The sequence below is a fragment of the Squalius cephalus genome (assembly GCF_949319135.1).
Source record: "Squalius cephalus genome assembly, chromosome: 8".
Lineage (NCBI taxonomy): Eukaryota > Metazoa > Chordata > Actinopteri > Cypriniformes > Leuciscidae > Squalius > Squalius cephalus.
In genome coordinates this window covers 1868070-1883292 of record NC_137129.1, presented here as the reverse complement: position 1 = coordinate 1883292, position 15223 = coordinate 1868070, and the positions used below count along the sequence as shown (strand labels likewise).

General features: G+C 38.7%; 2 protein-coding genes across 5 annotated transcripts in view; both read right to left on the bottom strand.

Moving 5' to 3' along the window:
* The window catches only part of LOC307162657 (uncharacterized protein), a 65414-nt gene that overhangs the window by 30397 nt on the left and 19794 nt on the right, over positions 1–15223 (bottom strand). For all 4 annotated transcript variants that reach the window (XM_079878123.1, XM_079878122.1, XM_079878121.1 and 1 more), the window contains exon 7: positions 2075–2354. In XM_079878123.1, coding sequence (XP_079734249.1) covers positions 2075–2354 — 280 coding nt within the window. The remainder of the gene's footprint in view (positions 1–2074; positions 2355–15223) is intronic.
* Positions 11978–14449, bottom strand: LOC307162668 (E3 SUMO-protein ligase ZBED1-like). The gene is made up of 2 exons (XM_079878159.1): positions 13857–14449; positions 11978–13482 (listed from the first exon to the last, which is right to left on the bottom strand). Exons 1-2 carry the CDS (start codon positions 14381–14383, stop codon positions 12828–12830), a joined length of 1182 nt encoding a protein of 393 aa, XP_079734285.1. The 5' UTR covers positions 14384–14449; the 3' UTR covers positions 11978–12827.

The following is a 15223-nucleotide window of genomic DNA, read 5'->3' as shown; positions in this document are numbered from 1 at the left end:
AGAGCTGCTTTGTTACCAGTTATCTGCGTGCTTCCTCAGGGATGAAGTTCCACATTTGCGGCTATCCAACACGAAAATGTTTGCAGCAAAGCCTTTCACAATATTTTCTTCAGATAACTCCAAATTTCTCCCACACACTAGACTTGATTTTTGATGACGTATTGTCGACAACTTTACAATCTCCACTAGCTATTCTTTTCTTCAACTCCTCAGCATCCATCTTGACGACTGCAAGCAGAACGCGCGCGCGGTTGTGATGCATTTTTAAAAGTGGAAGTAGCCTTGGTAACGTTATAGATCCTGGGAGGGCGTGGCGCGTCGGCACAAATAAACTGATGTGGATTTTAAATTATTTTATCAACTTGAAATACAGGCATATTTTTGTAGATGTGTTCCTAAAAATATGCATATATTTTTACGTCTGTCATGTTGGATCCATAGATAAACAAACTGCTTCGGTGTGTCGCATATACTTCGTCATCGTCTTCCTGCTCCCTCCCCGTTCTGTGATTGGTTCCCTATTTCAGGGGAAAAATTAGTCCATGGTGTCCAGACCATAGATATCATATAAAGGCTAGATGTCTTAAGGCGGAGTCACTTCCGGCATCACCGGCGGCCATCTTAGGACAGGACTCTGTGAATTAAGGTGAGTGAGCAGCACGCACACAAATCCTCTTATCTCGCTGAAATCTGGACAGATTTACAAACGGTTTGGTTTCTTACAAACGTTATTAACGTGGCTATAATTCTGAATGCTTAAACATTTTGAACATAATTATTCATATGTATGCAGTATAATAGCTACATCTCTGACGTTTATAACAAACCAAACCGTTTGAAAATCGGTAGAAAATTGAGCAAGTTATGGTTATTTAAAAGTACATGCACCATGTTATGAGTGAGCGAGCATCCTGTCGTAAGATGGCCGCCGTGTGCGGATGTCGAGCTCCATTGGCCAGCAGCGCGGACGAGACATCTAGCCTTTATATGATATCTATGGTCCAGACTACCTTGCAGCGTGAATAAAATCGCGCTGCTCAAGGCAGTATGGGGAAACCCAGGCTAGGAAGGTAGCAAAAATTCTCAGAATACAAATGATTTCAAAATAAATGCCCTTAAATAAAATAAAAAAATAATATTTTTTTCAATAAACATACACTCGTCACACACAATCACGTGGTGCCGGCGCCGTTTCAAGTTTAAGTCTCATAGTTGTGTAAACTTCTATATTGATGAATAAGAGAGCTATATTTTTAATATAGTTTCCATTTGCTCAAATAGCAAAAGAAAACTCCTCAATAATGTTTTCACAACTTTCAAAACAGAGATTTATAAAGGCAGTCGGAAGAGAGAAAGATGTCAACTTTACCGTCACTCCTTCAGCCGCTGTAGAAACACCCTCATATAAAATGTAGGTGATGAGACAGCGCTTTCACCCATCTGTATGTTTAATAATGTTTTTTTTTTCTCATGCTCTGTAAAGTGTTGATAATTGATAACTTTTCATGTATACAAATCATACTCTTTTTTAATAATACATAATTATTTATAAATCTTGTTTCAACACAGGAAGACGAAGTATTGGTACAGAATGCATTCACTCATATTGTGGTTGAGTAAATTGATTTAGTGGCAGTTGTGTCTTCTCACAACAAAATAAAAGAAATGCGAAAAGATTGATTTCATTATTACATGTGCACATTTTGCAGATGCTTTTATATTAAGTACATTCAAGTTAGACATTTCATCAGTTTATGCATTCCTTGTTTCTTGTGAACAGAACTTGCTTATGCAGGAACTTCTCATCATGTAATCAGATTCTTAATGTGTGATCTTGTGATCAGGATGTGATCATCAATTCTGCGAGTAATTTCACAACTTCAATTGTGTTTATCTTTGTTTGCATTAATGTCACATGTGTTGCAGGAATAGCATGGATGTTTTGGTCTGAATTACAGATTTGATTTACAGTTTCAATTACAGTTTTTCTAAAAGGATTTATTCAAAGTAATGTTATCTTATTTAATCATTTTCTAACTATTTGTGTAAGTATTAAGAGAGAGACAATACTTACAGCTCATTATTGTTGCCATTATTTTCCAGGCTGTTGCCGATACGGATCTGAGCACCATTTATCCTCTCTGGAACAGCATCTCCATGATTAAGGATGTTAACCCTGGTTACCTCATAGACTTCCCCCAGGTCAACTCTCCACCAGGGGTCTCTTTCCACATCAGTATGAGTGCATGCAGCATTACACCAATTTGAATCCATGTTGCCATCGACAGCCCTTTTAGCTTCTCCTCCATAGATTGTGGAAGACTGAACAACTGCGGCTCCAAGAGCAAGATTCCCTGTTCAACATAAAATAATTAACAACTTTTTTTTTACTTTAATGTGCTAAAGTATAATACCAATAAGATCGGCAAAATAAAGCTAAACTATGTAATCCAAATGATTATTACACGGCTCTCTGGAATACTTGATTCTGATTGGTCAGTCGCCACATTCCCAGGTCTGATATTTCCAGATAATGACCGTCATCAACAGTAACGCTGGATAACACACAGCTCATCCGGGTTTCTGGAGCCGGCCTTTCCTTAATGTTTCTTGTATCACACTGTGGACCCGCTCTCTCTCGTTTCATACAAACACAACTGGTGCCAGTTGAGTCTCTGTTATAGTTGCTGATTGTGTTCAAATGTTAAGATTGCATTGAAGTATTTTTAGTATTAAGACTGAAGTGTTCATCTTGTTGCCAGAATAATTGTTTTGTTTTACACTGTAATGGATTCTAAGATAATAAACAGGTAGGAATTTAAAATGGTTTCATCACAAATCAATATGTCCATGTAATTATTTATTTGGTGTACATGAGTGTACATTATCCCTTAATTGTTTGTCTTGTTGAGGACTTCCTGCTCTGCTACTCTTCGGACGCTCCTTCTTACTGCTCCGCGCTTTGCTCTATCGCTTTTATATTTTTATATTTTATCTCCTTTTATATTTTATCTCCTTTTATCACCTAATTTTAACTTCGGCACAGTGCTCAAACGACAAAGCTTGGAATACTACAAAAAAGCTGAATTCTTTCTATCCGACCAGCCTCCCACTGAAAGCTTACATTCCAGGGAAGGGAAACACAACTGCCTACATTCAAAAGGATAATAGAGAAAATGAATCTTCTGGTTCAAGAATCTACTTGCTGCACTAACTGCCACAGACTTTTACAAAGGATTGCAGTTCTTGAAACAAAGTTACTTACGGGACCACCAAACCAGACGGAGCACACAACAGAGCTTCTTCATGGACACCCTCAGCATATAGCCGGTGAGTCCCATGAATCTAGGGCTCCTCGACAGGCCATACTGAGTGTAGAGAAGCAAGCCGATCGACTTACAAATCGATGGCACAAACAGGGAGCGAGACCCAAAGGCACTCGAGACATCAGATTGTCACAAGCATCACATATTGCAGCAGTAGCATCCTCTACCCCAGATACAGCTCTGACAAGGATTGCAAACACTGGTCTCCAACCAACACCTATACATCTTGAGAACAGATTTGAAGTATTAATGAATGTAAATGAGGAATCCCCAAACGTGATGAATGTGATCGAACACAGACTGAATGGGCCAGTAGCTAACACTGATGCTAACTGGCGCTCAAGGTCGAGCAGACAGCGGCACTCAGCTCAGAGAGCAGCCGAGCCCAGGACTCTGATAGTGGGGGACTCCATAATCAGAAACATTAGCAGCAGGGATACAACTACGTGCTGCCTTCCACAAGCAACAACTTCTGATGTAAACAGGGAACTTCAGAACATTCTGATGAAACATAAGACTGCAAATCGACTCATCATTCATGTGGGGAAGAATGATATTCATAAAGCGGAGTCAGAACTCCTAAAGAAGGATTTCAATGAACTTTTTGAAGCACTTAAAAGACTGAAAGTTCAAACATTCATCAGTGGACCACTCCCAGCAAGAGGAACAAACAGGTTTTCACGGTTGCTTGGGCTTAATACATGGCTGCAAAAAACCTGCAATATAAAAGGAGTGAACTTCATTGACAATTTCAATCTTTTCTGGAGTCAGAGACAACTGTTTCAACAGGATGGCCATCACCCAAACAAACTTGGTTCAAGAGTGCTAAACATTAACTTCTCCCTCCATCACCCTTCAGTAGTGGGTGCCAATCCACTCAACCTGAACGGCACACACACACCTGGACACAGTATGAATGACCACAGGACTTCACTTCAGCACCTGAATGGACATGCAGTTGACATATCACACAAGGACAATGATACCACCACTGAGCCACAACAATCTCTGCTCACGGACACAATCTCAGCTGAGCCCTGCCCACAGAGCTCACCACAGACAGACATATCAGAACTGCTCCAAGATTCAGCACCCAAGGACGACTTTCTGGAAAACAGCCAGGGAAGCCAGGACATCATATTACAGCCTCCGTCCCTCTCACCAGACACGTTATCCCTCTCTCCAGCATCTCCACTTCTGTGCTTCTCAGAGAAAATGGAAGAACTGGTGCATGCTGGAACCAAACTATCCCACTCTTTTGCTGCAAGCCCCCAGATATCAACCAGAAAACAGCAGGCCCCACAACCACCAAAGCCTGCGGGCCCAGCTCGCCCTCCCCCTCCTCCTGTGAGAGCTCTTCGGCCTCTGCCACAACGCCAGGGCCCACACCCTCCTCCATCTGCTCGAGGTGAACCAAAAACAACTGATACCAGCTCTCAGTGATATGTGTCGGGTCCCCGTTTTGATAACAGTAACTTTCTCAAATGTTTACAGAACAAGCGGGAACCCAGTGTTCCTGTATCTTTCTCTATTGCTGTTCTATTACATGCTAGAAAGTCTAAGGCCTTCAATAGCCATACAGCAAACCCAACTAATCTGGTGCCTATTACACGTCAAACTAATATTGCTGTGGGGACAAAACGTAAGACTGTTAAGTTAGCACTTTTAAACATCTGCTCACTTAAAAATAAATCACTTCTAGTCAACAAATTAACCACAAACAACCTGGATTTTATGTTTCTAAATGAAACCTGGCTAGAAGACAGCTGCAGTGCAACAGTCCTCAATGAAGCAGCCCCTCCTAACTTTACTTTTATGAAAGGTGGGGGTCTAGCTGCTCTTTTTAAAGATATCTATCAATGTAAGCAAATATCATTTGGGAATTATCCGTCTTTCGAATATCTGGGTATTGTGTTAAAAGGTGCTCCACGCATTTTACCATTATTTACAGGCCTCCAAAATACTCTCCAGCCTTTGCTGAGGACTTTACAGAACTGTTATCAACAATTATCTCAGAGTTTGACTGTTTTGCCATTGCTGGAGATTTTAACATTCACATAGATCAGTGGTTCTCAACTCCAGTCCTCGCGACCCACTGCTCTGCACATTTTGTATGTCTCCCTTATTTAACACACCTGAACCAGATCATCAGCTCATTAGGAGAGACTCCATGAACTGAACTGAGTGTGTCAGATAAGAGAGACATACAAAATGTGCAGAGCAGTGGGTCCCGAGGACTGGAGTTGAGAACCACTGACATAGATAGTGCAGAAACCAATATGACAAAAGAAATCAAAAGTGTTTTAAAAACTTTTGATCTGACTCAGCATGTACATGGACCCACACACAATCGTGGACACACTCTAGATTTACTTATCAGTAAGGGTCTAAACATTTCATCAATTGTTATTAAGGATGTAGCACTGTCTGATCATTTCTGTATTTTCTTTGATATATTGATCTCTCCTGCCACTGAAGCTAAATCTGTGTCTGTCAAGAAGAGATGCTTAAATGAGAACACTAGTGTACTATTTATGAAGGCTATTTCTTTAACACCAAGCATATCTGCCGACTCTGTTGATTTTCTCCTTGATTCTTTTAACTCAAAAGTTAAAAGTGTAATTGATGATATTGCTCCTGTGAAAGTCAGGAAGAAGAGTGGCAGACAAAAAGCACCTTGGAGAAACTCAACAGCAGTGCAAAATATGAGAAGACAATGCAGAAAAGCAGAGCGCATGTGGCGGAAGACAAAACTTGTAGTCCATTATAACATCTACAAAGACAGCCTTCATGCTTTCAATATGGAACTAGGCAACGCTAGACAGACTTTCTTCTCGAATATTATAAACAGCAATTTAAACAACACACACACTCTTTTTGCTACTGTAGAGAGACTGACAAACCCCCCAAGTCAGATTCCCAGTGAAATGCTCTTAGACAGCAAGTGCAGTGAGTTTGCTTCTTTCTTCTCTGAGAAAATCAATAATATCAGAAAGGTGATCAGCACATCCTTGAGTTGCCCTGGGGTCAGACAGATCAGGCCAGAACCTGAGGAAGTAGTCACTATGTCTGATTTCAAAGAAATTGATGGCAAAATTTTGGAAGAAACCGTACAGCACCTTAAAACATCAACCTGCGCTCTTGACACACTTCCCACATCATTTTTCAAAAGTGTGTTAAACAATTTAGAAGCAGATCTTCTAGAAGTGGTAAATGCCTCACTTCTCTCTGGGAGTTTTCCAAACTCCCTGAAAACTGCAGTTGTAAAGCCCCTCCTGAAAAAGAGCAATCTGGATAAGACCATATTAAGTAGAGCCCGACCGATAAAGGATTTTTAAGGCCGATACCGATACAAATATTTGGCGATTCAAAAATCCGATATTCCGATATATCGGCCGATATATATTTTTTAAAAATCCAGAAACGCGTAACAAAACATGAACAGTTCTGATAAATATAATATATAAAAATACAAACATATGAAAACAACCTTTGAACAAAAAAAAAAAAAAAAATCAACTATTATTAATATTGACAGTAATAATTTAAAAAAATCAATGATGATGATATTAATATCATCATCATTTGTATTATTATTAAACAAGACAAAGGTCATTCCGTGTGTGTGTGTGTGTGTGTGTGTGTGTGTGGTCATGGGTTCAAAGCAAGAACTGATAAGATTTTAAATGTGTACCTTGAAATGCAATGTAAGTCGCTTTTGATAAAAGCGTCTGTCAAATGTCCGTTTGCATTTTGATTATTTCGAGAACCGTTCATCCAATCGACTTCACAAGGGAGTGTAGTGTCACGTTTTGTGCAATAGCCTATAGATGGACACGTGAGACGCCACACGTTCAGAATTAATAAACTTTTAGTAAACTACAGAACAGCGCGAGCGGGAAGCGGCGCACCTCACGCGGGCAGGGCTTATGCTCCGAGAACGGACACTGCAGTGATATAAAACGCACACGTCTGTTAAATTAAGCAATACTTTTAAGGTAGTCTAATATTTTTCTGACTAACAAATTACTGACACAGTAAAGGGTAGATTTAAATAAAGAGAAACGAAATTTAAATAAAGAAAAACGAAATTTAAATAAAGGAAAACGAAATTTAAATAAAGAAAAAACGAAATTTAAATAAAGAAAAACGAAATTTAAATAAAGAAAAAACGAAATTTAAATAAAGAAAAACGAAATTTAAATAAAGAAAAACGAAATTAAGTTAAATTAAAAACGAGATTAATTTACACTCACCTAAAGGATTATTAGGAACACCTGTTCAATTTCTCATTAATGCAATTATCTAATCAACCAATCACATGGCAGTTGCTTCAATGCATTTAGGGGTGTGGTCCTGGTCAAGACAATCTCCTGAACTCCAAACTGAATGTCAGAATGGGAAAGAAAGGTGATTTAAAGGGCACCTATTATGCAAAATTCACTTTTACATGGTGTTTGAACATAAATGTGTGTTGTTATTGTGTGAGCAAAACCACCCTAGAATGATAAAAATCCACCCAGTAGTTTTTTTACTATCTCAATAAATCACAAGCACTGTCTCATAACGCCCTGTTCTAAGATTGCTCTCACTGTGACGTAGAATTGCGCTAAGCCCCACCTACGTGGTTTGATTGACAATCTGGTTTTGGCATAGACCCCGCCCTCGGTGATCTGTATCAACGACAGCCGATAATGTCTTCTAAGAAGAGTAACGTTAGGTGTTCTGTTGTGGGATGTAAGAATGGACATAGTAGTCTTCACTGACATCAGAGCCACTGAAAACGCAGCGGATGGATTTTATTTATGAAGAAAAGGAGCAACTTAAACTTCCTAAATACGTTTATGTTTGCGCGAATCATGTTCTGACTGACTGTTTAGTGAACGAGAGTCAAAGTTAATCCTCAAGTGTGGATCGTTGCCTACTGTTCGCGATCCAACGTCACCTCCAGAAGAAGTAAGTGTATTTTATGATTTTTGAGCAAATTCATCATTTCAATCGATGACAGCCAGTTCAACAACAAATGCGTCTAAAGCTATTTATTGTCGTCGTCATAGGATGTCTCAACAAACAACGTCAGACAGTTTTATGTCACGTATAATTTTTTGCAGCAATTACAAATGTAAATAAATTAAGGTCTGCTCTATCTCCATAGACAGTATATAAACATATCTCCCTGCAGCATATGTTTTCTGGTTCTCACATTTGCCACATAAGCACCTGTACACAAGTAATGTCAACATGACAGCACCCCTGGCATAAATATAATTTCGTTTGTACTTAGCAAACGTTATCACAGTATTTGTGTGTGTGTAGTTTCAAAAAATTGCGCAAACGTTATCACAATTCGTGTGTGTGTGTTGCACATCCATAATTGCAAAGGGGACGCGATTAAAACTTTGCAAGTACATAAATGTATCAAATAACCATTCCGAGACGTTTAGTCCATTCTCATTCGTGTTTATTCTGTGCCGGACTCTCTTCATCATCTGGGTCCAGCAGCAGGGCGGGGATATGCAGCTCATTTACATTTAAGGTGGTACACACCAAAACAGCTCTTTAAAACAGGCCCCAAAAATGACATTTTCAAATGGTTATAATAAATTAACTGTGGGGTATTTTGTGCTGAAACTTCACAAATACATTCTGGGTACACCCAAGACCAATATTACATCTTGTAAAAAGGGGCATAATAGGTGCCCTTTAAGCAATTTTGAGTGTGGCATGGTTGTTAGTGCCAGACGGGCCGGTCTGAGTATTTCACAATCTGCTCAGTTACTGGGATTTTCACGCACAACCATTTCTAGGGTTTACAAAGAATGGTGTGAAAAGGGAAAAACATCCAGTATGCGGCAGTCCTGTGGGCGAAAATGCCTTGTTGATGCTAGAGGTCAGAGGAGAATGGGCCGACTGATTCAAGCTGATAGAAGAGCAACTTTGACTGAAATAACCACTCGTTACAACCGAGGTATGCAGCAAAGCATTTGTGAAGCCACAACACGCACAACCTTGAGGCGGATGGGCTACAACAGCAGAAGACCCCACCGGGTACCACTCATCTCCACTACAAATAGGAAAAAGAGGCTACAATTTGCACGAGCTCACCAAAATTGGACAGTTGAAGACTGGAAAAATGTTGCCTGGTCTGATGAGTCTCGATTTCTGTTGAGACATTCAGATGGTAGAGTCAGAATTTGGTGTTAACAGAATGAGAACATGGATCCATCATGCCTTGTTACCACTGTGCAGGCTGGTGGTGGTGGTGTAATGGTGTGGGGGATGTTTTCTTGGCATACTTTAGGCCCCTTAGAGCCAATTGGGAATCGTTTAAATGCCACGGCCTACCTGAGCATTGTTTCTGACCATGTCCATCCCTTTATGACCACCATGTACCCATCCTCTGATGGCTACTTCCAGCAGGATAATGCACCATGTCACAAAGCTCGAATCATTTCAAATTGGTTTCTTGAACATGACAATGAGTTCACTGTACTAAAATGGCCCCTACAGTCACCAGATCTCAACCCAATAGAGCATCTTTGGGATGTGGTGGAACGGGAGCTTCGTGCCCTGGATGTGCATCCCACAAATCTCCATCAACTGCAAGATGCTATCCTATCAATATGGGCCAACATTTCTAAAGAATGCTTTCAGCACCTTGTTGAATCAATGCCACGTAGAATTAAGGCAGTTCTGAAGGCGAAAGGGGGTCAAACACAGTATTAGTATGGTGTTCCTAATAATCCTTTATGTGAGTGTAGATTGATAATAAGGGATAAAAAGGCTAATACATTTTGTTTCTACTATTATTCTATTTTCCACAATGTCAAAGCAACGCAGCTTAACCCAAAACACAACCTCAGGCATGCACTTCGGTCCATACAAACTCCCCTGTTCTGCGCTCTAGCCAGAGAACAGTCCAGTTGCTGGAACACGGCGTCGGTTCTATTTCTAGCATGCACGCGTTTTCCGCATGGCTCGAGACGCATCTGAGACGCGTGTCTCACACAGGCAGTGTGCAAACTCCAACCTGTTAACCCTCTGAAACAAAAATAATACACATTTAACAGAATCGATTGATGTATGAAACTCCTATGGAAAATCAAAGTCAACAGAGTATTTATGAGTTTCTTTTACACTGATGAAAAAAAAAGCGAGCTGGTATCGCCGGCGATACCGTCGACCTCAGGGGGTTAAATGTGTATTATTTTTGTGTATACTCACAATAAAAACAAAGTGTTGTGCTTTTTGCCAAATAAAGAAAAATAAACACGAAGCGAGTTCTGCTTTCTCTCCGTCAGTGTAGTCCATTCTGAAACGCGTCCGAAAATGAACAATAACTCAGAGAATACTCAGTCAAACAGACATACAGACACACAGACACACAGGCATGAAGCTTGAATTCTCTTCTTTTAAATGAAGTAATTTATATAAAAAACAAATATTCTCATCTTGTGAAATCTGTATTAAAAGAGAGCGATTCCAGTCAAGCTCATTACAGCTGATTCAAATGTAATGTGACACGCCCACGGAGAGCGCGCGCTATTCAAACGCAAATGACTGAGGCAATCCACGCAAACCTGTGAACGCCCCAATATCAGCTTGAGAAAACACAAGTTTATTCAGATCATTACTTGTTTACACCGTCTTGCAGCGCTGTGAGGAATAATAATAATGGAAAATACCTCAGAAGTGCGGGTATATCGAGGAGCAAGGATCAGACTGAGCTGAGGAATACAGTAGTAAGTTTTTTTTTCCTTCTCACGTGAATCGGGTTTCTGTTTATGAATGAATGAACGGCAGAGATGCGCTGTTTACCACAGCTGGCAAAAAGACAGTTTAAATTTAAATCGCGTTTGTGAATGAATGATGATGTTTTAGCAAATTGTATTGCTATACTGAGATGAGTAAAAATCGACTGAAATATGTTAAAATAAAATGTAGGCTATTTGTATAAGCAACGTATTAAACTGCAAATTAACATTTATATGCCCTAATATTTAATAAAAACAACGTTACAGTCAGGCGAAATATGAAAGACAACATTTTGTTGACTAGATTTGGGTACAGTTTTTACTGTAGAATATACTGTAAGATTACACTTGAATTGTTGTTGTAATTGTAACCTTTTTAATAAAAAAATATATTTACAAGGTAGAAGTAAACAAACTATTAAAAGGTAAATATAATTTTTTTCTTTAAATAATTTGTATTGTGTTTTATTAGTAACAAATTTGGGGAGAGGATAAATATTCCAAAACTGAAAATACAGTATGAGAATTAACTGCACAATTACTAGACATGTTTATCTTGGTTATTATACAATTTGCAAGCACAATTTGTGAAAAAAAAAAAAATGTATATAAAAAAATATAAAATTTATTTTTGTGTATAAATATACACACACACACACACACACACACACACATATATATATATATATATATATATATATGTGTGTGTGTGTGTGTATGCATATATATTATATATATATATATATATATAAATATATATATATATATATATATATATTAGGGCTGTCAATAGATTAATTTTTTTAATCGCGATTAATCGCACCCTTTTTGTGCGATTAACTGCGATTAATCGCACACTTATCGTGAAAAATTTAACATACACTTTTTATTTTGTTTAACATGTTTATTTTTGTCATCATTTCACAAAATTGTTATATCTAGCAAAGAGAACCATCAGAACAGTTTCAATCTCAATTCAATTACCTGCTTGCCAAACTAAAACAGAACAGCTTACTTTTCTAGTCTGCATTTAATCAGCTGCTAAGGCATACAACATGTTTATTTTTGTCATTTCACAAAATTGTCATATCCAGCAAAGAGAACTATACCAGAACCGTTTCAATCTCAATTCAATTTGAAGTTTTAAGAAGACATTTAATATTGCAAACTAGTCTGCCTAGAGACCCAATTCAGAATTAAAAGTCACTTTAATATGAACATTTATCATCAAATTAAAAAGCAAATGACCTGAACATACATTTGGACAGGAAACACACTGAAATTTTACAGATCTCATCTCAGTTGATTCTAGACAGAAATGAATTATCTGAACTGAAGAACAAAATTCATATCTCTGTAGGACAACCATTTGTATGTCTTTCTTTCAGAAGTATCTCGGGCAAAGTTAATACTTAACTATTCCTGAGCATTCCTGACAGATAAACCTTTGAGCAAATCATATTACTTTTGCACATTTGCAATACATGTCTCTCCGTTTTGAATGTGGTGTTTTTTGTATGTGTGTGTTTATTTCATGGATGTAGTTTTTTTTTTTTTTTTTATGTATTTAGCAAGTCTGGTTCCCCCTCTTGTTTAAAGATTTTTCTGTTCTTATCTGTGTGCATGTCTTTCTCTCAAATATCTCGCTTTCTCTTCATTTAACACATAACCCAGAAAATCTTCCCAGATTCCCTTTTTTCTTCTCCTCTCAATATTCCATATTTGTCCTAAAGTGGTGCTTATTTTTCTAGTCAGCATTCAACCAACTGCTAAGGCATACAAGTTTGTTAACATTCTCAGGTGCCAGAGCAGCCCTCTTCTTGTGCACTATGTGTCCTGCAAGTGAAAATAGTCTCTCGCATGGCACTGTTGAAGCAGGAGTTGGTAGATATTTCAGTGCAATGGTCGCCAGCTTGTCATGACTTCTGCTGTGTGCAGACCACCATTGCAGAGGGCATTGTTCAAGGCTTATGCTAGGCTCTGCTCTGTATCTAGCAAGAGGACTGGATTCCAGTGATGTTTCATCGTCTGACTCTGTATCAGAGCCCATCAAGAGGAGACCAATTTTCTTTTGCGGCCCTGATCCCGCATCTGAGGAATGTGGACAAAGTTCCTCCTCTTTTAGCATCTTGTCTAATGTTTCCCAAACTTCAGCTCTTTCTGCTTTAGGAATGCATTTCAGGTTTTTGAATCTGGGATCAAGAGCTGATGCGATTTTGAGCCAAGCAATGTTTGTGTTTTCTTTGCGCTTGGTCAAATCCTCTTTGAATGCATCCTTAAAGCGCACAACATAAGCAGGGTCATCTTCTGTGACAGCCATCTTCAGGGCCAGGTGGCAAAGGGCAGGCAACACAACAGAACAGGAGACATACTTTTCACCCCCAAGAAGTTCCATGACATATCTGAATAATAAACACACATCCAATTAATAGATTGCATTTGCTAACAATTTAAATAAAAAAATAAAAAAATTGTAAATGCTGACATTAAATGATAGGTCATTGTTAGAATGACCTATCATTTAATGTCAGCATTTACAATTTTTTTTATTTTTTATTTAATGTTACAAGTATTAGTTAACTATAAACAAAGATTAACACTAAACAATACTTTGCTAGTAATTGGTTACTGTAGTTACTAACATTACTCACAATAACAACATGACATGAGCCATTTAAAATATACAGGACTTGTTTTAATCAAAAAAAAAAAAAAAAATCAATAAATCAATAAATACTGTCTAAAAATAACATATCAAATAAACTGAAGTACCAACCTGCATGGTTCCAGTAGTTTCTCCAGCCTGGCAAGCTTATCAAACTCTGCAGATGTTAGAAGGGTTAGCTTGTGGTTTTGATGAGCCAAGGTTGCCATCAGGGGGTCTTTGTTCCGTAGTATCCGGCTGACCATCTCGAGGGTGGAATGCCACCTTGTGAGAACATCTTGCACTAGAGACTCTTCGCCCAGGCCATGAGCAATTTGCTGTGCTTTCAGGTCTATCATATTAGACGGGCTATGTTTAAAATGTCCGACTAATTTACGACATTTCACTAAAACGCCATCAAAGCCGCCTTCACGAAGAGCCATGACGATTGCCCTCTGTATAATGTGCGCTATACACGGCATATGCTCGAAAGGAAGCAATCTAGATGCAGCGATCATGTTTCTTGCGCTGTCCGTACCAACAGTAGTGATTTTGCTCTCTATCTCCCACTCCTTCGCTACTTGTATAAACTGTTCGGCGCAGGCCTCAGCAAAATGCCTTTCTTCACTTTTAAGCACAGTTAATGCAAATGAATGCATATGCCAGTCTTTATCGATAAGATGCGCAGTTGTACCTAAGTAATTATGCTGGCTTACCGATGTCCAGTGGTCCCCAGTCAATGCAACACTGTTTGATTGTGATAGCAGCTCTACTTTGCATTTCTTTTCGTTAATGTACAGTTCGTTAATCCTGGGCATGATTGTTGATCTTGACGGTAGCTCGAACGATGGGTCGGAAGTGGCAATCCTGATCACTTCTTTCAGGCCCTGGTCAGTTACGATGTTGACTGGACGGCAGTCCTTAGCAATCCACTTCGCTATGGAAGTAGTAAGCCTGGCTGACTTTTGACTATTCACACGCCGTGGTATACACTGATCCAGTGTGGGTTGTTGCACAAGACTCGTCAGATTGCTAGTAACGTTAGAACCTGTGATATGTTTTGCTTTTAAATGATATTTTAAACTCGATGAGCTTCGATGGTAGGCCAGTTCTTCCTTACAGTGTATGCACACAACTTTGCGTTTATCCAGAGTGCCATCCAATTTTCTTTTAAAAGAGAAATGTCCGCCTACCAGAGTTACTGCTTTCGCCATTATAGATGCTGATTAGACTCCCGCCCCCGCGCAAATTACGTTAATGACGCACCTTTGTGTATATCGTTTTTTTTTTTTTTTTTTTTTTTTTTTTTTGGCGGTAATTTATTTGCGTTAAATTATTTTAACGCGATAAGGATTTTTTATTAATCGCATGCGTTAACGCGTTAACGTTGACAGCCCTAATATATATATATATATATATATATATATATATATATATATATATATATATATGTATGTGTGTGTGTGTGCATGCATATATATATATGTATATGTGTGTGT